The sequence below is a fragment of the Antechinus flavipes genome, chromosome 2 (genome assembly GCF_016432865.1).
Source record: "Antechinus flavipes isolate AdamAnt ecotype Samford, QLD, Australia chromosome 2, AdamAnt_v2, whole genome shotgun sequence".
NCBI lineage: Eukaryota > Metazoa > Chordata > Mammalia > Dasyuromorphia > Dasyuridae > Antechinus > Antechinus flavipes.
The window spans coordinates 370,210,987-370,236,404 of NC_067399.1; the positions used below are offsets into that span (position 1 = coordinate 370,210,987).

General features: G+C 37.7%; 1 protein-coding gene across 1 annotated transcript in view; it reads right to left on the reverse strand.

The window, feature by feature from the left end:
* The window catches only part of ASPG (asparaginase), a 123,092-nt gene extending 105,292 nt beyond the window's left edge, over nucleotides 1-17,800 (reverse strand). The window contains exon 1 of the mRNA XM_051978275.1: nucleotides 16,431-17,800. Within this exon, the coding sequence (XP_051834235.1) occupies nucleotides 16,431-16,635 (205 nt within the window). The 5' untranslated portion in view covers nucleotides 16,636-17,800. The remainder of the gene's footprint in view (nucleotides 1-16,430) is intronic.
* Between the last annotated feature and the right edge of the window lie 7,618 nt (nucleotides 17,801-25,418).

The window sequence follows — 25,418 nt, forward strand, 5'->3', positions numbered from 1 at the left end:
AGAAGTTAACAAAAGAATATGAGAAACCAGAGAGAATGGAAAAATTGGAAAAACAAAACTAAAATAATCAACAAGGATTATTTTTTAAGTATTTATTATGTATCTATTATTTTTAAAATCGGATCTGATAAGAAAGCACCAAGTTATTTTCAGTGAATTAAAGCCACTAAATCCAAGCAAACCATGATAGTCAGTTGTAGGGAGACAAGTTGCTGCTCAATATATGGAAAACTTTCTTAATAATCAGAGCTATTAAAAAAAAAAAAAAAAAAAAGAATGGACCACTTCATAAGTGAGCTCACTGTCACTCAGGATCACAGATTTAGCCCTAGTTACAACCTTAAAGATACTGTCTAATCCAATCCCCTCATTTTACAGACTCAGTAAAATTTAATGTTTTACCTAAGACCACATATGAATAGTTAAGTACCAGAGTCAGGATTTGAACCCAGGCCCGTGGACTCCAAATCTAGGCCCTCCTGGATGACACTTTAATTTAGAAACAGGAGGCTGAATTCTAACACCTTTCCCCTCTCAGACTCAGTTTCCTTCTCTAAAATAGGAATTGTGCAGAGGAAAGCACTTTGCAAACCCCAAAATACTATAGAAATGTGACTTCTTATCGTGATGATGTCTTTTCGATGACAACAATGATGATGATGGCTCTGTATACGGCGCAAAAGAAACAGCAATAGGGAAAATTAAATTAAATTAAATTAAAACATCGGGCAGTAGAGTGCAGATAAAGCTATACACAGGAAGGAAGCCCCAGTCTCACCTCGGCCACAAAAGGCCTAGGGCCGTACATTAGCCGCTTCCTTAATCCTCAGGGACCCAGGTAACTCTCCAGAACATCGCGAAGCAGGCGTTGATTACTCCACCTTGGGATTCCCCATTAGCCAGTGAAGTCACAGCACAACCACAAGGTGGCAGCAGAAAACAGGGCCAGCTGCTCCAGGCACTGACACAGGCAGCTTTGTACAAGTAGCTGCTCCCTCTCCCCATCAGACCTTCTCTTTGTTTGTGGAGCCATGGAAACGGGATTAAAATCCGAAGGATTCTTCCTCTTCTCCTTCAGCCTGTCATGTTAGGCAGTTAGGTGTCACTTTGGCCAGAGAGCCGGACGCACAGTCAGGAAAACTTGAATTTAAATCCGACCTCCGACATGAATTGAATGATCCTGTCTCATCTTCAATCTCCTCAACTGTGAAATGGGGATAATAACAGCATATTTTCCCCAGGGCTGTCATATCAAATAACAGTATTTTTAAAGAACTGTTCAAGTCTTAAAGCATTATATAAACACTACCTATCATTTTCTCTCTTAATTCTTGACTCTCCGCTCTTCCAGCTAGAGCTGTCTCTGGTAGTGTTACTTTGGGTTATAAAAGGTTAAAACTCAGTATTTTAAATATTTCCTTCCCAGGATTTTGTCCACCCTCAATTCCCAATTTCAATTAGCATTCAAGTAAGATTTGGCACAGATTCCTCTGGCCACCTGGATTCTAAATCTATAGACACACGCAAAATGAGCAAATACTTAAAACAACATGGTTTCCAGAAACAGTGGTTTTAGACGTGGCTGTGAGGCTGCCATAAGAAGGATGGAGGAAATCAAGAGTAGGAGATGGGCATCCCTTCTATCCTACTCCAGTAGGGAAGAGTGATTAGCAGTGATTGCCCAGGTAACCCTGGGCAAGGAAACATGGAAGATAAGGGAATACTAGGCAGCCTTAGCTTAGCCACACCCCCTTGCATCTTGGACAGCTCCAGGATTCTGCCCATAGCTCCAGGATCAGGGCTCTCCTCCAGAACTTGGAAAGTAACTATACCAGGTGCCATTTAGTTTACCTCAAGATGAGAGTTAAAAGCAAGTTGAGCAATTCATTTCTAGCCCCATACCACCATTCTCTTACTTGCTTGTTTGTTTGTTTTTTTCTCACCCACTGCCCAAGAGGAAGACCCCTTGTTTATGAATACGGTATGTCCTAAAAATTTGACTATATACATATATTGTCAGCCCAGTTAGAACGTGAGCTCCTTAAGCATGAGAACTGATTCCTTTTTTGACTTTTTATTTAAAGAGAGTAATTATCTACATATGGATTATTTTGGTCTCAGGAAAAAAAAAAGATTTTTCTCATGGAAACCATATGATATATGATGCTTAGGTTACCATGGGAGCCCTTCCTAAAATCATAGGTTCTCTGAATTAGAAGGGAAATCGGATAAACATGGAAATAGAAGAACTGTACATGTTTAACCTATATTGCTTAACTTGTTGTTTAGGAGAAGAGAGTGAGGAAAAGGAGGGAGAAAAATTTGGAACACAAGCTTTTGCAAGGGTGAATGTTGAAAACTATCTTTGCATGTATTTTGAAAATAAAAAGCTAAGGGGCAGCTGGGTGGAGCAGTGGATAGAGCACCAGCCCTGAACTCAGGAGGACTGAGTTCAAATTTGATCTCAGACACTTAACATGTCCTAGCTGTGTGACCCTGGGCAAGTCACTTATCCCCAATTGCCTCAGGGGGGAAAAAAAGGAGGGGAAATCAGAGATGCTGAATAGGAATCTCTATTACACAAGAAATGGTTATTCAATCTTCCATGACAAAGAATTAGCTGCCTCCTGAATTCCCTAGTACCCATTCTATATATGAACACTTTTAACTGTTGGGAATTAAACATTAAGCATTCATTAATCACCTACTATGTGTCAGACTCTGTGTCAAACATCAGGGATACAAAGAAATAATTAAAAGAACCAATGATAACTTTTTTTAAATAGGGTTTTTTTAATCTTCTGTTTCTTACATCATCATCATTATCCCATCTATTGATGCTCTTTATCCCTCCCGGAAAACCATCCTAAATAACAGAATTTTTTAGAAAGAAATTACAATTTCCTGTTTTTTAGAGAGAAAACGAAAAAAATCACCACAATCGATTGATAAAGAAAAGTCCAAAAACATGTACAATGTATATAACACCTGTGTGCCTTCCAGATCTACAAAGGGTTAAGTTAGGGTGTCTTCTCATATCTCTTCATTCAAGTCCTTCTTGATCTTTCTAATTTTGTTATATCTACTTTTCAGTTTTTGTTGTGTGGTTGTTCTTTTTCATTTACCTTGTTGTAGGTATATATAAATGTATACATACTCAGTCACCATTAGTTCATACATATACCACATTTGTTTTGCCCTTTCTCAATTGACTTTGTTTTCAATTCTTAGTTATCACAAAAAGTGCTACTATAAGAATTTTAAACACATAAAAGTTTTGAAGTATATTTTAAGAAAGGTTCGCTATTTATCAGAGGCTTTCTTGGGGTATAAGCTCAGTAATGGAGTTCTGGTTCTATCAATTAGCATGTATTAGTACTTACTATATGTCAAGACATTGTGCTCAGCACTAGAGATCGAAAGGGCCAGATTTTAATTTAGGTTTTCTAATCCCAATTCCAAAAATTTTTCCAACATACTATAATGTCCTGTAAGCAACTCCTCTAACCACATTCCTTCCAGACTGAGCAGCCAGTTTAATGAAATGCATTTCTAATGGGAATTCAGGCACTGTGACAGGGAGAAGTGAACACATCAAGGCAATGTGAGGAGACAGTCTCAAATAAGACAATGTGTATATATCACTCTTTTCTTTCTAGCTCTCCTAAACTGGTCTTATTTTTTCATCTTCCTTTCTTGCATTTGTGAACCTATCTATTCCTCAAAAGCCTAGTCTTTGGACTATGGGGGCACTGGAACTGGTTATGAAAGTGGAGGGGGAAATGGCCATTTATACGTATAAACTATTCCAAAAGTGTTCATAAATTGGGAGCGCCTTGAATTTACACTAGATTCATCATTTACAAAAAGATTCTCCATAGTCTGGCTTCTAAGGATGGGAAGGGACTCTACAAAAAAGCAAGAGATTCCAAAAATCTGATACATCTTCCTTTTTTTATTGAACTATAAAAATTGAACGTTAATAACTAAGTTATTTCATTCTAGGGCTAGAAAAAAAACCTCAGAGGCTATCTAGTCCAATCCCCTCATTTTTAAAAATATGGAAAGTGAAGCCCAAGAAATCTAAGACAAACTTGTCCAAAATTACACAGGTAGTGATTGTAAGGGTAAAATATCTTGTTACACCATAGCCCACCTCCTTCACAAAACCTCCTAAGTTCTATCTCATCTGTTTCACTAGGTTAAAAATCTTCAAGTTTCCCTAAAACATTTTTTCTACATTTAGTTTTGCCTCTGTATCCTTGTCACACTCACCAAACTAGCTTTCTAAGTTCATTGAAAATAGGGAGAGTAAGAGCAGGTAGGTGACGCTATGAATAGAATACCAAACCTGAAGTCAGGAGGACCTGAGTTCAAATTGACCTCAGACACTTAACACTTCCTAACTGTGTGATACTAGGCAAGTAACTTAACCCCAATTGCCTCAGCAAAAAAAAAAAAAAAAAAAAAAAAAAAAAAAAAGATGAAAATGGGAGAGTATCATTTTTCTGTGCTTTGTCCAATGTCATGTTTGCTGTAGAGGTTTGGAATTGCCTTGAAGGAACTGGGAAAGGTGCTCTTGAGCAATGTACAAAAGACCTATCTATAAAGGGTGGATATGGGAATGTATGGGATGTTCAGGGAGGACTAGCATCTTTGGCATGAGGCTCACCAAATCGTTTTCAGGGTTACTCATCTACCTTTGGCTGTATCTGATGAACCATCTTGGCAAATGCACTAAACTAGTTTAGTTAAAACTAATTGAGGGTAACTGATGGGCCACAAATCTACTGGTGAATTGAGGGTTATCTACCCCAAGCATGTGAAGACTTTTCCCAGTAGAATAGATGGATAAAAACAATTTGTTCCAACAGCTGAAGCAAGTGTTATAAAGAGCTTAGAGCTTGGTCAGACATTGAGGACACCAAGGTCATCCAAGGCATCCTGAGCCATCACTAGTCACCCTGACTTTTGTCCTGTCACTGGACTTTAATGACTCAGGAAGGAAATGTGAGACAAATAACTTTGTGCAACTCTGACTCACTTAGATCCAATTCATAGGCAAGTCAAGATAACAGCCTGTGATGTCATCTGTATTCTCCCCACCCCCACCCCACAAAAAATGAATGACAAACAATAACAATGTAAATATGGGGAAAAGATTCAACTTGTTCAGCCTCAACACAAAAAAACTAGGAACAATGAACAGATGGATCTTGTCTGGATATAAGGAGAAACTTTTGCACTTTTCCAAATTGTAGTTTTTCAACAATAGAATGGACTATCCCAGGAAGAAGTTAGTTCCCTGTTCGGTTCTGCACATATATATTGTATCTAGGATATAATGTGACATATTTAACATGTAGGACTGCTTGCCATCTGGGGGAGGGGGTGAAGGGAGGGAGGGGAAAAGTCGGAACAGAAGTGAGTGCAAGGGATAATGTTGTAAAAAAAAATTACCCAGGAATGGGTTCTATTAATAAAAAGTTATAAAAAAAAAGAAAGGAAAAGAAAAGAAATTCTAGCTGTAGAAATTTAAAAAAAATTAATATCACAGCCATCAGCAAAGTGCAGGGGAAAATATCTTCAGAAAATCACAAAAAATCATAAATTAAATGAGATAATTAATGGCATCATTAAAACAAGAAGATATAATAGCAAAAGCCAACAGTTTATTTTTTAAATATTTATTTTAACATATTTATGATATGTCTTCTCACTACCCCCATTCACCAAAAACAAACAGAAATAAATAAAATTTTAATGCAAAAAATAAAAAGTTAGTTCCCTATCATTATAAGTCTTAAAGAAAAATAAAAAAGAGCATCTTAGAAGAGTATACTCAGATGATAGAGTGGACTACATGACTCCTAAAGTCTCTCTCAACTCCAAAATTTTCATGAACACTTTCCCAGTGTCTTTAACATGAGATTAGATTTTACAAAAATCCAGTTTATACACAATCTTTCAGGAAAATATCTAATGGGTTAAAAAAGACATAGTTTTATCTCCTAGACATATACCCTCTTTGTAAGACTTCAGTAGTTTCAGGACAGAGGCAATGATTTTAAGGATTAAGAAATACAAGGATTTATAGGTTCCTAGCACTGGAAGGGACCTTAGAGATCAATGAATGCAAATCCTTCATCTTATAGATGAGGAAACTGAGACCCAATAAATTAAGTGACTTGCCTAGGTTATACAATTTACAAATATATAAGACCACATTTGAACTCAGGTTTTCTAACTCTTAAATCCAATACTTTTATCAATTAAAATCCCACTTCAACCATGATGACTTTCTTGATGCAGATTACCAGCAATAGATCAAAACTTGAAGTAAGAAGTTCCAGTTTTGCTACTCCCCTCCCCTTTTGTTTTATGCAAGGCAATTGGGGTTAAATAACTTGCCCAGGGTCACACAGCTAGGATGGTTACGTGTCTGAGATCACATATGAATACAGATCTTCCTGACTGCAGGACCAGTGCTCCATTCACTGAACCATCTAGCTGTCCCTCAAGTTTGCTACCAAGTTTTAATATGTAATAAAGGTCTGACACATGCAAAGATCACCAAGGACAATGTCTGCCCACTAAGAGAGGATAGGGAGCTCACTTCCTACAAAATCAGGAGGTTATGTAGCTGTAGCTGAATCCAGATTAAGCAAATGTGGAAGAAGCAGCTGAGAAGGAATTCAAGAATGTTTGTCAACTTGAACTATTTCTTTTGCTACATTTGCTTTTGGCCTTGTTCAGTGATTCCTTCAGTCATGGCAACTGGTGAGAGACAATCCTGAAAAAGAATGTGTCCTTGGTAAAAAAAAAAAAAAAAAGAGTGGAATCTCTACAGTCTAGAAGGTCCAGAGGATATACAGGCATTCTGAGTCTGAGTTTCTGAGCCAATGTACCACTGATGCCCCAAGGAGCAGGGGTAACCTTTATGACCCCAAACCAGAAGTAACTGAGATGCAGGCTCTTCTAGCAGTCATATTATATCTGAATATGAACTCTGTATGACAAGAGTTATACAGGAACTCAGGCACATTGAGCCTACCTTCATTGAAGTCAAAAGTGACCAGGAGAAATATGCCTTTCAAGTGTGGGAGGAGAAATGCTCATGTGTTCTTGATAAACCTTTAAAGCAAATATCCCTTTGTAAAAGAACATCTATCTGGGATGATCAACCCCAACTGGAGTGGTAGTAATTAGGCCCCTTACTAGGGGAAAACACAGCTAATGGGGGCACAAACCAATATCTGGCTGGACTTGATATCAAGACCTGATTCTGAAATTTACTAGCAGTGTGACACAGGGGATTATGTATTTTTGAGTCTCAGCTTCTACAACTATAAAATGGAATTAATTAATCAAATTAACTATTAATGGAATTAATTAATTAATTAATGAAATTTATATTGCATGGTGCAGTGAGGGAAGGTCAGTATCCAAAAGGGGATACCTCCATCTCTCAAGGTAACCTTGGGCATGTATCTATCCGTCTGGTTCTACCAGGAGAGGGACCCAGAAGAATATCTCACTGCTTATACAAAGCATCCTGTACCCATTTATTCAGCTTTCATTTTATAAAGGGGCCAGGGCTATACTAGGTGTTCTCTAAAAACCCTTCCAGTTCTAAATTCTATAAACCTGGGACTTCCCCATTCCACAAAGGATCCAGGTTTCTAAGCAGTGGTTCTCACAGCCCAACCCCCCAGAAGGTCATAGTCCAAATCTGGCTGGGAAAAGGGTACACACCTCCCACATACCCCCAGAACTCTAGTGTATTGGGGCAGAAAGGTATAGAAAAGAACATTTAACTATTAACTGGCTGTTTCCTAGGAAGCAGAATAGTCAGGACAGAGTTTAAGGTTAAGAGATGGAGGTAATTTCCTACGAGAAATCAGCAGCAAGGTGGGTCACAAGACAAGAATGGAACACAGAATTCAGGGTACAGACCAGAACTACAATGCAAATTGTAGTATAACATTCCCAAGAGTGAGATGATGAATCTCCTCTCTGATCTGGCTTTCTAACACAACATAGTGGGGAAAACATCAAACTTGGAAGTCTCAGGATCTAGTTCAAAATCCCAGCTCTACCACTTACTATGTATATGACATTAAGCCAACCTCTTAAGCTCTTAGCTTCCGGTTTTTTCAAATGTAAAACAAAGAGGCTAGGATAAATGGCCTTCAATGTCCCTTCCAGCTTTGTGATCCTAATAATGACCGTACTACCTACTTTACAAGATTGTTATGGGAACCAAATGAAATCATGGAAGTAATTTTATTACTTCCACATTCCCAGATTTCATCCCATGGTGCTCCATTAACCAATACAGACAGACCTTATACACTTTAATAGGTAGTTTTCATGATCAATGTGGAAAACTTATATATGATTGCAAATGTATAACCTTTATGTGACTACTTACCATTTCAGGGAATGGGGAAGAAAAGAATAGGAGGTATGAATAGAATTTGGAATTCAAAGCTTGCAAAAAAACCGAATGTTTAAAAATTATTTTAACTTGTAATTGGGGGAATACATACATACACATACACACATCTGAAACCAAGCACAATAAGCCTATTCCTCTTCCACATAACAGCCCATCTTAAAGAAAGTGATCATGAATCCTTGCTTCTCCTCCAAAAAATCTTCTCCAATAGATGACACATCTTATTATACCCAACCAATTACTCTATTTTTTGCTTTCTAGTCCTTTCCCCATTCTAGTCAGCCTCTCAAATATGTTTAAAATTATTATTATATATATATATAACCTACATCAGATTGCTTCCTATCATGGGGAGGGAGGGAGGTAAGGGACAGAGGGAGAAAAAAATTTGAATTCAAAACCTTAGATGTAATTGGAAAAATAAAATACTACTGATTTGGACTCTTCTACCTTACTAATGAATTTCCTAAAATAGGATCCCAGAAATATGCCCATGGAGTCTGCCTGGAACAAAAGTCAACTCAAGGTTATCATCTCCCTAGTTCTGGACTCAGAGCTTCTCTTTAGAAAGTCTAAGATAGCATAGTTTTTCTTGATTACCATGTTACACAGTTGAATCACATCGAATTTGAGTTTTACTAAGACTCACAGAATTTTTTCACATAAACTTAGTCTTTAGTATTTTTCAAAATAGTATCTAATTTTAATAGTATTTTATTTTTTCAAATACATGTAAAGATAGTTTTCAACATTCACCTTTGCAAAACTTTGTGTTCCAAATTTTTCTCTCTTCCCCAAGATAACAAGCAATCCAATATAATTTAAACATATGTAATTCTTCTAAACATATTTCCATACTCATCATGCTATGTAAGAAATATCAGATGAAAAGGGGGAAAAAGCAAGAGAAAGAAATAAAAAATAAGCAAATAAACAACAACAAAAGGGTAAAAATACTAAGCTTTGATCCACATTCTGTCTCCATAGTTCTCTCTTTAAATGTAGATGGCACTTTTCATCACAAATCTTATATAAGTATCTTCTTCTTGTTGTCTTTTATTCTCAAAGAGATGCTATCCTAATTTTGAATCAAATGGCAACAATTTTCCTCATTTCAGAAAAGGGAAGGATATCAGTGAAGACTAATCATTCCTGGTAGCTGCAGCATCAGCAACTAAGATTTGCATTGTTTTTTTAGGTTTAGAGAAGAAAAGAAATTGAACTGCCAACCCTGCAGGATATCTATACAAAGAGGAGTTTGCCATATTCTTGGTCATGGTTGTGTGTTAGAATCCTAGTGTAAACCCAATGGAATTGATACAATGCTTATTGGTTCACACATTAGAGCAAATCCTTACAAGGTGTTATGTCACTAATATTGATAGAAACAATGCTTAAGTTAACACCTTTGAGAGTTCACAAGTTTGGGAGATTTCAGGGTTCAGTATGAGATATCCAAATTCACACCTCCCATAATCCCACTCTCACAGGAGGAGTCAACCTTTGAGTTTACACCTCTAAAGAGGATAAAAACAGCTGAACTCAAGTCAGGAGAGTTCGGTTGAAAACATTGAGAGGGGAGCGTCAGTTGGAGATTGAGAAGCCATGGGTTGGAGTTGAGCTAGAGGCAGAAGCTGGAAGAGCTAAAAGACAAACTGCAAAAGCTCTTGGAACCAAGGAGGGAGAGAGGCCTCTTAGAAAGCTAACCAGGCCCAAAGAAAGAGACAAGACTTGGAAGGAGAAAATAAACGTTTGGATTTTATCAGCTGGCTGCATTTGAAGTGATTATTATTCTGAACTGGAACTAAGGCTGCCTCCAGCAAACCTCCCAAAAAACTTGCTCCCAGAGAACCATCATAGAGCTAGTATCAAGAAGTGATATTTCAAACTGGGTCTCTTCTGACTTTATATCTAGCATAGTTCATATATTGCAGTGGTGCCTCCTCTGTTGTGCAAATTGCTGGACTTGGATCAAGACCCCTGACTCTGAAACTTACTAGCTGTGTGATCTTGGACAACTTTCTGTATTTGAACCTTAGTTTCTGAATAGATAAGTAGAATTAATATAATTTTCATTATATGCCTCTCTAAGGTATGAGAATCAAAAAGAATGACAATATAAAATTAAAACTCTTTTTTTCATGAACAAAGTGACAGCAAAAGGTAAATAGTAATGGCAGAATCTTATGATGATCAACTATGATAGGGTTTGCTCTTCTCAGAAAGAGTGATTTCATGACAATTCCTATAGACTTAGGACAGAAAATGCCATCCACATCCAGAAAATGAACCATGGAGACTAAATGTGGATTGAAACATACTATTTTCATCTTTTTCTTGTTGTTTCTTTCTTGTGGCTTTTCCCTTTTGTTTTGATTATTCTTTCATAACATGATTAACATGGAAATATGTCTAAATTATTGTACATGTATAATCTATATCAAATAGCTTGCTATCTTGGGGGGATAGAAAGATGGAGGGGGAAAAACTGGACTCAAAAATCTTACAAAAACGAATGCTGGAAATTATCTTTACATGTAATTGGAAAAATACTATTAAATGGGGAAAAAAAATCCTCTTTCATGAATAAAATCTATGAAGACAGAATTAGAAGAGAAATGGCACAGTGTGGGTAGAAAGTGAGGAAGGGAAAATGAAGGGTGGTCCAAAAGTCTACATGCAGTTTTAAACTTTCAATAAGATATTCGAAACACCCAGCATTTGCTTTGAATATCACTGATAAAATATTAAGATGTCAAAACTTCTCCAGTCTAAAGTTCTTTCTAAACTTAACGAAATGAAGGAAACTATCAGTAATTAAGTCAAACTTCTCAGGAAACAATACCCTTTACTAAAATTCTTTCTTAAATACTTTCCTTCAGAAAGTGTGTAAAAGGTCAAGAATAAAAGCTGAAAGCCAAGGAAGTGCATTAAAAGAGGTAACCAAATTTAGGACAAGAAATCTCTAAATTAGTGGGCCTTTGGGAGCCCTTCTTGGGATCAATACTCAGATCCCTTCAATAAAAAGGAAAAGAAGTCCCTTTGATTACCATTAGAAAGCCCTAGTCAAAGAAGGAATTGAATAGTTTAGGAGATAGAATAATGGAATAAAATGTTAAACTAAAACTGAATTTTATAATATTGTTTTTTGATATGATTTTTATCATATCAACTATGAATTTGAATCAAATATGAATTTTATCTTATTTATTATTCACCTTTTCTTTGTTTAAGATTCCTATAAATGTTACTTCAGATTGACTTGTTAAGTAAATGCCTTGGGCATGAATTGTGAACACAATGAGAAGCGGATCAGGGAAGTCATCCTAGATTAGGGATTTGATGATGAACTATAGGTGATAAACTAAAACTCTTTATCTTTATGTCTCATTTTTTCTGTCTCATCTAGAAACGCTTGGATTTAAAATGATAAATTTATTTTTTAATTCTTTCTGGCTGACATATGCCTAGAACATACAGCAGAATATTAATCATAATTTGTATGAACTGCTAATGCAAATCTAGATAAACAAAAGAAAACAGAAAAATAATATGCACAGTGGCTATAGCAAGACAAATGAAATACAGTCACTAAAAAAAAAAATTGTATATGATTGGAAAACCAATAAAGACCCAGGAGAAGAGATGGTGAAACATTATTCCTCTTCCTTGTGGCAGAGAAATAGAAGGCCACTATGATGGACTATCATTGTCAGACACAGTACACAATATTTTCACTTAGTTGTTTTCTATACCACAAAAGAGAGTTCAATCTGGAGAAGGTAACATCATCAATATTAAGAAGAAAAGTATCTATAAAACATTTTGAAAAAGAATCAAATGGGGTAAGGCATTTTATAAAGCTTAAAATATTATATAGAAAGATTGATTATGCTCCTTCTGTTGCAACCAGGAAACATCCTTTTCACAGTAGTTTCTCCACCTCCCCCTTGCCAACCTCAGTTCTCTGAACTTTGGAAGAAGTGTACAAGGCCTGATCCTCCCACCCTAGGAACAGCTCTGTTTATCCTGTGAAAGCAAGAGTTGTTTCAACAGTGACATCCCAAACAAGTTTGCTGTGATCGATGCCTCCAGAGAACATATTGACCTAGTTAATTATTAATGTCTCAAGCTAGGTGAGATTCACGAATTCAAAGAAGCTTACAACTTTAGAATTCGAGTAGGCTATCTTCTTCATTGGACAGAAGATGCTAAAACCCAGTTATCCAAGGTCATACAGAAAGTCAATGCCAGATACACTAGTGATAATAGTCAAAGGTGATAATGCTCTCTTTCAAGTTTCTCAAAACACTTTTTCTTAAAGCCACTTGTGGGATGGTAGTAATATTTATTATTCCTTTTTTCAAAATATACTTTGATTACTGTATTTCCATAAAATTGGTTTCTTTAGATCTTATGTCTCTTATTTTATGCTTTGCAAACATTCTTCTAAGAAGGGATCCATGGACTTCACCAGATTATCACAGGAGTCTATCCTGCCCTTTAATGACTCAGAGAGAAGTAATTTATTTGTCCAGGACAGAAAAGAAAGTAGAAGCCAGGGCTAAAATCCAAATCTCCAGCTTCAAAATCCAGTCGTCCTTTCCTTACACTGGAGCTGTCCAAATGTTAAGACTTCTCTCAATATACACAAAGCCAACCACAGTGTCACCCAAGTCAAGAATATTATACCTTGTAATTTTTCTCTTAGCTGCTGATAAGGTGAGGAGGAGGAAGAGGAGGAAGAGGTCCAGAGGTCCATGATATTATTGAACTCTCTTTTATCTGCCATAATTTGGACTGCATAGCTAGGAAGCAAGGAGGAAACCTAGAGGAATCATTCCCCAATGTCCCCACCATCTTTCAGAAGTCCTTATAAGAGGGCAATAATGTGAGCAGCAGATGAGCCTGGGCTGAAACAACACTCCCTGCCTGCCCAGTTTACATTTCTATTCCAATAAGCTAGGGCACTTGGATTCTTTCTTCTCACACTCCTTAGAATCCTCAGTTTGTTTCCAAGGGCAGCTTGCCTTTCCCAATCCTCCCCTCTGCTCATTTATTGTTGCTTTCCCCAGAAATTGCCTAGGGTTTATTTTCTATAAACATCTATATGCATATGTTGCTATTTCCAATAAAATGTATGTGGAATGGAATTGATTCTAGTAGACATGTGGTTTACAGGATTTGAGTTTGGAGTCTAACAATTAAATGTTTAAACATCTCATCTGTACCTCAGAAAGTAGCAATGAGGATAAAAGGAGATAAAGAAACGAAGGAAACAAGTATCTACTATGCACCAGTTCTCATGTGTTAAGGGCTTTATAAATAAGTTGATGTTTGATCCTCATAACAACCCAGGGAGGTAACCATTGCTATTATCCCTGAGTTATAGTTGAGGAAACTGTGGCAGGCAGAAGTTGAATAAAGCGGCTCAAAATCAAACAGCTGATTAAATATCTGAAGTTGATTTGAACTCAGTCTTCCTGACTCCAGTACACCACTCTATCCATTGGGCTATCTAGATAACTGTGTTAAACATCACTAATTTCTACAGCATTCTCTTAGAAAGTTATCTGTGGCATTGAGAGATAAGATTGTTTGCTCATAATCACATAGCATAGAAGCAGAATTTGAACCCAAGGTTGGCTCTCTCTTCTAGAAGGGTCCCTAAATGTAATTGAGTCAGAGTTTTTACAATTCTACAGGAAAAAATGAAAGGTCAGAGAATGGAAAGGACTACTTGGCTTGTGAGTTATTGATAGAGCTGAAACTAGCATCTCAAGCTTGGACAAATCTCTTAGATAGATGAGAAGGTAATGCTCTAAACCCCTACGTTTGTATGAGGATTTCAATTGTTTTTGGAGAATGAATTAGCTGGCAAGCAAGCACTCCTTTAGAAAAAAAAAGAGAAACTCAAACCACAGAGTTCATCCACAAGAGAGCAAGTGTTTATTTGTTTCAGGTCTGTGTGGGAAGAAAAACTGTTTTTACCTGATATTTCCCTTACCTCTGTGATTATGACGTCCCTAAACTGCTCCTGTCTCATGACACTTCTTGGTTCTTGATTCTGTGTGACTGTATACTGTTCTCTACATTGTTATAACACTTAAAAGTGATGCAAGTCCTTCAGTACTTTCTCTATTCATGTATCAAAGTAATCTTCCTAAAATTGTAGTGGCTCCAGGATAAAATGCAAAATCCTATTTGTCATTCAAAAGTCAATCAGACTCACCCCAGCACCACCTATCTTTCCAGTCATCTTATATTTTAAGCTTTCCTGACTATTTTGATCTAATACAGGCATCCTAACTGTTCTACAAACAAGATATTCCATGTCTTAGCTCCAGGCATTTTATGGTCCTCCAAGCTAGGAATGCTCCCTTCTCCTCTCTATATTCTTGTTTCTTCAAGTCCCAGATAAAATCCCATTTTCTATAGGAAACTGTCAAGATATTTGGAGGCATTCCATTTCCCAAAGCTAACACCCAGCAAAGCAGGCTGTGTCCTGAGTTTGGCACAAGAACAATCCTTTGAGCTCTGGATGATCTCACCCTCTGGATGACCCTCAGCCATAATAAAATCCCAGAATTGCTTCCCACTGGCATCAGGTGGTCTCTGAACTTGGAAAAACATGAAGTCCTGCTAGGAATCAAACTTATGACACTGTTGCTGTGACCCCTCAATGTCAATGTTACGGCTCACTTCGGAGACATAGGTATAAGTATCTTGGGCCTCTCCACTAGGGGCAGGGCTCTAGCACACGAATTTTTGCTCGAAAGTTGTTTTCCTCACTCTGAAATTAATCAAACTTCTGTTTGTGCCCTGACTTTGCTGTCTCAAGCCTGCTCTGTTCGGTTCCAGCCACCCATAGTTAGAGGCTGGTTCCAGTCGGGTTGACAAAGCCTTCCCAATCCCTCTTTATTTTAGTATCTTCTTCTGTTAATTATTTCCTCTTTATCCTGTATAAAGTTCATTTGTATGTATTTGTTTGCCTGTTGTCTTCCCCATTGGATAGCCAGCTCCTTGGGATTTTGCTTTTTCATATTGCCGGGGTTTTGGCACAACATCCGGCACATCTCTTTGACTTAATAGTTTAAGCCTTGCTTCACACTGGCAATGTTTAGTCAATGACAAGTAAAGATCATAGACATTCAGTGTGGGATCAGCGTGAGCTCTGGACTCTAGAGTAATGCCTTGCCTCTTAGGTTGACTTGAGTTGGCTGACAATGCTGAATTTGGAGTCAGAGAATGTGGCTTCTGGATCTGCTCCTAGTGCCCAGGAAAGTCCTCCTCAGGAAAGTCAGTTCATTTCCCTTGGACCTTTGGCTCCTAACTCTGTGATTTCTACAACGCCCCATAGGCTCCACATGCATGATTCTGAGGTGAGATGGCAGCTGCCACTGGAGGATGAACCGAAATCATCCCGCTAGGAGGCGGGGGAGAGGGAACGTGAATACAGGGAAAGGGGAAAGGAGAGAAAGTTTAAAAAAAAAAAAAAAAAAGTTTGCGGTTACTTGCCCAAGTGGCTTCAGAACCGGGTCACAGAAAGTTAACGCCAGAAAAAGTTAAAGCCCGAAAGGGTTAAAGCCAGAAGTCACTTGGTCCAGAGATCTATTTTTTATAGATGAACAAAGTGAAGCCGGAGCCGGGAAGTAACTTGCTCAATGAGAGTCTTCTCTTTCTGTTACAACAGGCAAGCAGTCCAGGCAGACCACCCCGCAGGGCGCTCTGCCGGAGCACGGGAGGCCACCGGCACTCGCACCCGCCGCCGGCGCGCAGTCGGCGAGCCTTCGGCAGGAGTGGCTGCTCCGTGGGAACCGCCCGGCCTACACCTGCATCCCCGCGGCTCGGACAGGACTGGAAGGATTCGCCGCACCGGATGATGGCGGATGGGCGGGTGGGCAGAAGAAACTCGGCAGTGCCACAACGTGCACGCTTCCCTCCCCCCCGGGGCCACCCCCGTACTCACTGCCGTCCTGGTTCCGCATGCCGATGGTGCCTCCCGTGTAGATGGCTAACAGCCTCCGCACAGGATCCCCAGACCGCGCCATGACCAGCCTGGTCCCCCAATGCCTGGGCCCCTGAGAGGGGCCGGGGAAACTATCCCCAAAGGGTGCCCGCCTCCGCCCCGCCTCCATTCCCCGGAGCCAGATAGGCTGCATCCTCCTCCCCATCCAGGACAGAAAAGGAGGGTGGAGGAGGGAGGCTCCTGCCCACTCCCCCCACCCTCTGGGAAGAGAGGGCTGACCCGGGAGCTCGTTCTATGTTACTCTTCCAGTAGAAAGGCCCAGTTTTGCCCGCGGCCACTACTGACCCCCACTTTCCCTTCCCCCACTTCCTGATAGCTGGCTCAAACAAAGGAACTGATTTTAGTTAACCACAGGTGGTCAGATTAGGAAATTGTCATTTACCCCCTCCCACTCCATTCCTCCACCTTGAGCTAGACATAAACCCCCCTCGAGGCTAAGGAGTTTCCTTAACCTAAGAAAAGTTCGGATCAGGTTAGCGGACAAGAATAGTCTTTCAAATTTGTTTAGTTTTTACACAGTGGGTGTTACAAAATTGTTTACCTAATTCTATTTATTTAACTCGATATCAACGTTTACAAGTCTCAGCATCTCTGAAATTGTCCCCTTTCTCATTTCTTATAGCACAATTATATTCTAATACGTTCACATACAATAATTTATTCAACTACTCCTCAGTTGATGGGGATTCCCCTACTTTCCATTTCTTTGGCGCCGCCACAAAAAAAGTAGCTATAAATATTTGTGTTCACGTGGGACCTCCTCTTTAATCTCATTGTTAATCTAGAAATGGTATAGTTGGATCGGAGGATTTGCAGCTTTTTGTCAAAGCAATTTTAACCAGATCTGCTTCTCGGACCTTATTCAGAATATTCACTTTTCACCCAAGGACTAAAGGGTTCCAGTTCAAAGACCCAATTTGGAAATGATACTGAAAGAGTACACCTCAGCACAAAACAGACAAAATTCTGGCTGCGTTTAAGAGGTTGTCTGCCATTTGAATTGCAGAAGGTGAAATCCATAAACTTGACATCCGGAAATGGGGGATGGGGGACGAAAAGCTGATGGTCTGGAACACGAGCTACCCCAATCCCCTGAAAAATTAATCCTTGCCCCATTTATACATATCCTTTCTATTATTAACCTGGACATAAAGAAATGACAGTGAAAATTAAAGATGCAGATAGATGGTCCTACTGTACTGAATAGCACAAAACCGGTGCAACTAAAATTAAAAGAGAAACACAATGTTTTCAATTAATTTCTCTGTTAAATATGTGATATCCAAGCTATAAAGGGAATGGACACAAAAATAGACGAGCAGGGTCGGTTGAATGGTGCAGTAGATAGAGTGCCTACCCTGAAGTCAGAAGGACCTGAATTCAAATCGGACCTCAGACACTTAACATTTCCTAACTGTGTGACCCTGGGCAAGTCACTTAATCCCAATTGCCTCAGCAAAAACATATCTATATCTATATCTATATAGATATGCAAAAACGATTCCCCAATAATAGATCAGTGGTCAAAAGATATGAGCAGGCAGTTCTTAAAAGAAATACAAATTATCAAAAGCCAAATGAAAATAACTCCAAATAAACTAACAAAAGAAATGAAAATTACAAAAATTCTGGAATTCCAGAGCACACCTGTCAAAAATAACAATAAATAAAAAATGACAATTGTTGGAGGGACTATAGGAACCGATGTTGGTGGTGGAATTGAGAATTTGACTACCATTCTGAAAGGAATTTAAAACTATTCTCCCAAAATCACCTGTGCATACCTTTTGAGCCTGGAATACCACTACTAGGCCTAACTTTCAAAAGGATCAAAGACAGAGAAAGGATCTTGTAAAAAGAAAATAACAACAATAATACATTCTACAATTTATGCTCAAATCTTTTTTACTGAATTTTTTTTTAATTTTTATTGAATTTAACATGAATCACTATCTAAGTCATTTCTGGCCTAGAAAGAAATGTCCAAACTGGTATAGACTCCCATACTCCTTGATATGACTCTACCCCATGACAATTTCAGATAGTAGGAATCTTGAACAAAGATCATAAAATGTAAAAATATAATTTGGGGTTAACTTTCCAAAACTACTCAGTCCTTTCCTGACCCACTTCCCTCAGGAATTTTTAAGTCTATCTTAAGAAAGACAGAACTCAAACAATAAACATTTAAACTCCTAAAATTTATCCAGCACTGTGTCAAGCGCTGGGGATACAAAAAGAGGTTAAAAAGTTCCTTCTTACAACCTAAGGGGGAGACAACATATAAACAAATATATGCAAAGCAAACTATATACAGGATAAATAGCAAATCATTAATAGAGGGAAGAATTTGGGAATTAAGAAGAATTAGGGAAGTCTTCCTAAGGAAGATAGGATTTTAATTAGGACTTAAAGGAAGCCAGGAAGCCCAATAGGAAGCAGGGGAATAGAATGCATTCTAGGAACGGTTATAGCAAGAGATAGCACTCAGAGCTGAGAGATAGAGTATGTTGTTCACTGAACTAGGAGACCATTGCCACTAGATTAAAGAGTATATGGTGGGGAGTGCCTTTCCAGAAGATGGAAATGTACGAGGGGGATAAATTATGAGATTTTTGATTGCCAAATAGAGCATTTTATATTTGATCCGGGAGACAAGAAGTGACTGTAGTTTATTGCGTATAGGAGGTGACATGATTAGGCACTTTAGTGCCTGAAAGGAGTTGGGGGAGAAGGGAAAGAGAAAGACTTGAGACAAGCAAACTCATCATCAGTTTACTGCAATCAGATTGCAATAATCAAGGCATAAAATAATGAGAGCCTGCACTAGAGTGGTGATTGATGTGATTGTAACCAGCAGACCATCTAGTCCAGCAAATAATGACCTTAGAAATAGGCTCCAAGTTGTCTGTTTTAAGAATACTGAATCTCTGCATTTAGATTATCTTATCTTAATTTACATTTTATGGCCAGCTACAGTGGGCCTAACCTTACCTAACTACTCCCCACCTCTACTTCTAAGCCATAAAATTAGCATATCAGTGACATCTGTAAGCTAATGAGTAACAGTAGTGAAATGCTTAACCTAACCACCCCAACTCTCCCTCTAAGATCAATGCTCTATAAAACAATGTTTGGCCCCCCACTTCTTTGGCCAAACTGCGTTTTGGAATTTAGCCTGCAACTCAATAGTATGATAATAAAATCTTTGCCTCTTGATTTGGAGATAATATAAGCCTACAAATTCTTTTGAAATATCGAAGTATATCGATCCAGAACCCCAATATTTTGGGAGTTCAGTACTTCTGCACCCCAACAGAGGAGAGAAGGAGGTACATTCAAGAGATGTTGCAAAGGTGAAATTTTCAGGCCTTGGCAAGAATTTAGATGTGGGAGATGATGAGTAAAACCAACAGAACATTGAACACAGTAACAGCAAGATTCTGTGATGATCAACTATGACAGACTCATACCCTCTCAGAAATGTGGTGACCCAAAGCAACTCCGATAAACTTGTAAGGGCAATTGCAATCCACATCCAAAGAAAGAACTATGGAGATTAAATGAGGATCAAAGCATACTATTTTTACTTTTTTTTTTTTTCTTTTTTCATGATTCTTCCCTTTTGTCTGATTTTTCTTTCACAACATTACTAATATGGAAATGTTTTAAATGATTGCACACGTATAATCTATATCAGATTGCCTGCTATTTTGAGAAGGGGAGGATATAAAGAAAAGAAGGGGAAAAATGTAGAATTCAAAATCTTACAAAAATGAATGTTGTAAATGATACTGTTTGAGGATGTATTCTGATGGAAGTGGACCTCTTAGATAAAGAGAGCCTTAATTGATCAAAGATGGACAGAAGAAGCTACACCCAGAGAAAGAACACTGGAAATGAATATAAACTGCTTGCATTTATGTTTTTCCTCCCGGGTTATTTATACCTTCTGAATCCAATTCTCCCTGTGCAACAAGAAAACTGTTTGGTTCTGCACACATATATTGTATCTAGGATATACTGCAACCCATTCAACATGTAAAGGACTCTTGCCATCTCGGGGAAGGAGTGGAGGGAGAGAGGGGTAAAATCGGAACAGCAAGGGATAATGCTGTAAAAATTACCCTGGCATGCGTTCTATCAATAAAAAATTATTTTAAAAAATGAATGTTGTAAACTATCTTTACTTGTAATTGGAAAAAAGTAAAATACTATTAAGTGAAAAATAAATAAATGGGGGGAAAATATGGGAGATGAGAGATAATGAGGAATCCAGAATGGTTCCTAGAGTTTAAGCCTAAGAGACTGGCAGGATGGTATTGTCATTTACAGTAATAGAAAAAGTAGCAATGGGGAGGACTTAGGAGGAAAGATGATAAGTTCTGTTTGGGATATATTGACTTGAAGATATCTATTGGATATTCAATTTGGAATATCTTAAAGGCATTTGGAGTTATAAAATTGGGAGTCAACATTGAGTTTAAATCCATGGGAGCAGATGAAATCACTAAGTGAGGTTGCATAGGGATATGTAAAAAACAATTCATTTGGCCCCCACTCTATTGTAATTCCAGACTATTCCCTTTTATCCAGCATGAGCAGTTGACCATCTTATGATTACTTAATGGTGATGATCCATGCTTCGCCCAACTTGAGATACCCTCCTCCACCTTCCAATGTAGCTGATGTGATTCTGTACTTTATATAGCCTATTTAGAATGTTCAGATATCAAGTCTAGCATCAAGCCTTATAAAAATAAGGCCCATGGAAGAATGGGGTATCTCAGATCATGAAAAAGATCTGAGGTCCACTTCATCAGAGGAAACCATGGACTGTTTAAGAAAGTGCCATTGACTCAGAGCTCTATTTCAGTCTCTTTACTATAGATTGAACAATTTTAATCCTCATGTTGTTAACAGCATATTAATGAGATGTGGGCCCTACAAAGGGCCCAAAAAGGAAATGTACACCAGGTCAAATTTCTGCTGATAGTGGAATGTCCAAGAAACTGAGCAAGATAGAGATTAGAGAATATTTAATAATTTATTAAATGGAGAGATTTACTAGGACCAAATGGATCCATGATTTGGTCCCAGGGCTGAATAGGACTATGGTCTCCAAGAATCCGGCAGTGAATGTTAGATACAGGATTCTTTTATAGAGTAACAAGAACAATGACATAATGGGGGACGTACCTGGATGGGGATGATCTAATGGGGGAAGGCACCTAGGATGATATAATGGGAGCTCCTGATATTCTCATGTCTAAAATGGATAAAGACCTTTATCCCATCAAACATTAAGAGGAGATGATTATAACCTGAGGCAGAGTAACTGAGTAGGACAATTAGGGAAACTGGGTCAGGACATTAAAAGAGAACTGTGGCACAACATTGGCTCCCCAGTGGACACTGGCCCTGTGAAGTTGGACTCCCCTCTCTATCTGTACTCAGTTTGAAGTAAGTAGTCTCTCTGAGCTAAAGATTGATGAGTCTATCTTGATTTACTCTAAATTCATTTTCTTTAAGAAGGCTTCCCCTTTGGGCTAAGAAGAGCTTCTGAATTTGTGACTAATTTGTCTAAATTTATAAGCTCCAGAGCATTCAAATTCCATTTTTATAAAAAATTATATGGTCATAATTTAAACCTTTTAAATATTGGCTATTGGTTTGTAGCCAATTTTTTTCCCCTCTGATTTTTCTTACTTTCATTTTACTAAGATTGAGAGTATTCAATTAGCAGAGAAAGTGCTAGTTTCTCATTTTTAGCCAACTAAACTAGAACTTTCTTTCAGCAAGGTCAAAACAACTTTTTTTTTCCCCCCTTAAAATTCTTTTAAGTTTATTTCATTTATATTTGTAGGATTAAGTCAGTCACTGACAAACAAAGCTAAAATTTTAGGAAGTCTTAAAAGAAAATTAGTATTAATTTTGTTGAATATTCAGTTATAAAGGACCTTTAGACTCCAGTTGACTGGTTTTAAGATTGTAGAGGTTAAGGCCAGAAATTTAGAATTGGAAATGTTGGAGAATTTGCCAAAATAAACCCCTAAATAGTATAGCTTTAGTTGTAGTAAAAGAACTTCCACATAAATGGAACTCAGGTGTTCCCACTGTTCATAATTGAATGGGGACCATCTCTAGCATCTTCGGTGGGAAATTTCTCAGATAAGTCAAAAGGTGGGTACCTAGGGAATCTAGTCCATTTCCCTCAAAAGTTCCTCCTAAGAGTGCCACTATAAGAAGACAAATACATCTTCCAGGATTCCCAATGGGACAAGGGTAGACTCCTTGAACAGGAATGACTAGAAAGTTATTAAGCTGTGTAAAATTTAGTTGGAGAATAGAAAGAATTTGAGAGAATGTTTTGCCCAAAATATGTAACTTTTGATTCTTAGAAAGTTATGGAATTGTAGTGAATAATCTCCCAAGTCAGCTTAGAACAAATAAACTGATGATATTACTAAATCCTTCATCAGTCTCAATTTTTCTTCCTGTGATGATACTTTGGCAAAAACTCTGAACATACCCTTTTATCACTATTACATCTGTATCCCAAAGAGATCATAAAAAAGGAAAGGACTCAGGGCAGCTAGGTGGTACAGTGGATAGAGCACCAGACCTGAGTTCAAATTTGGTCTCAGACATTTAACACTTCTTAGCTGTGTGACCTTGAGCAAGTCACTTAACCCCAATTGCCTCAGGGGGAAAAAAAAGGAAAAGACAACAGCAGCTCTTTTTGTAGCGGCAAAGAATTGGAAATTGAGAGAATGTTCATCAATTGGGGAATGGCTGAATAAGTTGTGACATATGAATGTAAAAATGTAATTCCACTTTTCCCCCCCTTTTCATGATTTTTCCCTTTTGTTTTTATTCTTCTTTCACAATATAAATAATGTGGAAATGTTTAATTTAATTGTACATGTATAACCTGTATCAATTGGTTTGCTGCCTTGGAGGGGGTGGGAAGGAAAGGAAGAGAAAATAATTGGAACTCAAAATCTTATAAAAGTAAATGATGAAAATTAAAAAAAAAAAAAGAATAAACTAGAAGGATATCAGAAAGAAAAGATGAAAAGAGAAAAAGCTACATAAAAGAAAAGTGAAAAATATTTGCAAAAATTTTAATTTACACATAGACCTCTAAAATCACAGACTCTGAGGTGCTTGTAGAGGAAGTTGAATAGCCAATGTTAACCTAGTGCTTTAAGATTTACAAAATACTTTAAAAATGTTATCTCATTTGATTCCCATAACTCAGGGAGATTTGTGTTACTATTTTAAGTGACTAGGCCCTGGGGAAACAGACCTGGGAGCCCCAGTCTAAGAGCCAGACCAGTGCTGAATCATTTTAGTGGGATTGGGAAGAGAGATTTCTGGCAAATTGAAAGCAAATTGATATTCAAATCCCCCCCCCCCCAGTTTTTTAGTTTCCCAAGGGCTTCTTTTAAGGTCCCCAGTAGCTGTGGCTGCATAAATTCCTCCCTCATTAAACAATATTTTAACTTTAACTTTCAAAAGAGAAGTCACAGTCCTTGGGCGAGGTGGGTGGGAAGTCAATGATCTTATCTAGGCAATTTAGTTTAGTCTCTCCCCAAAGAGATCTTTTTCTAAAATAGAACACCTCTGTCGTATAAACACTGCTATATAAATTTAAAACAAAATAAATTCTCATATTGGTAAAGTCCAAAAATGAATTTCTTATACTGTATATAATAATGTGAATTACATTTTTCTTTATCTTGTCATCTAGAATCATGGTTAATTATTTGCTAATCAGATTTCTTAAGTCTTTCAAAATTATTCATTTTTACAGTTTTAATGTGATGTTCTTTTGATTCTTCCCACTTCATTCTGCATCAATTCATACAAGATTTTTCCTATCTCTTTGAAACCATCATTTGTTTTGTTATCCTTCAATGGAGTTCTCAACATACAGGTACTCCCTTTCATTCTATTTTGCTTGTTTGTTTTGCCTCCACAAAAAGAACTGCAAAAAATATCTGGCTAAGTAATGGAACTATTTCCTCTTTCTTTGAAATAGCAGGATTCAAGACCACCCCTCTCTTTGTAATCCTTTGTTTTTTACTATTAGGAGACATTCTGTTTTCCAATGCTAAATCCCAGTAAGCTAGCTGTGCCCTGAATTTGGCATAAAAACAGTCCTTTGCTCTAACCTTCTAGATGAACACTACTATAATTAAATGACAGAACTTATGATTCCTGAGCTCGAACAACCACCAACAGATCTAGACACAAGCCTTGCATGGGCTTTTTGTCACTAGATAATTTTGCCTCACTATTGCTATTGTGCCTCATTATTGTTGCTATTCTATACTGTTTGATTTTTTATCCTGCCACAAATATATAAATCAAGATTTAGCCACACTGCCTCAAGTCTTCTTCTAGAGGAGATAAGTAATGGACTAACATGCAGAATAAGAAATTCATTTTTAGACTAATTTATTTCCACCTATGGAATAAAGAAAGCTTTTTTTTTGTTTTTAAATCTATATGAGCTCATTGGTATTTTTGGAGTTTACACTGGTTGCAAAACCTCAATGATTCTTTGATCATTTGTGCCCAGAGCTGACAAAACTCTTTGGGGTATAAGTTTAGCAGCAGTGTAACTGAGTCAAAGAATACTTAGTGTTTAATAATATGTTCATAATTTCAAATTGCTTTCTAAAATGGTTGGACCTATTCATAGCTCCACCAATGGTCTATCAATGTGCCTGTTTTTCCCCAGTTTCATCTTAGGGTTAGGATTTGGGGAGGATGGAGTGGGGAAGGACACTTTTGACAATCTGATAATTGGGAAGTAGAACCTCAGAATTGCTGAAATTTTCATTGTTTGAATTATTAGTGATTTGGAACATTTTCTAATTATTTGTGATTAAGAACACTTTTTCATTTGACCATCAA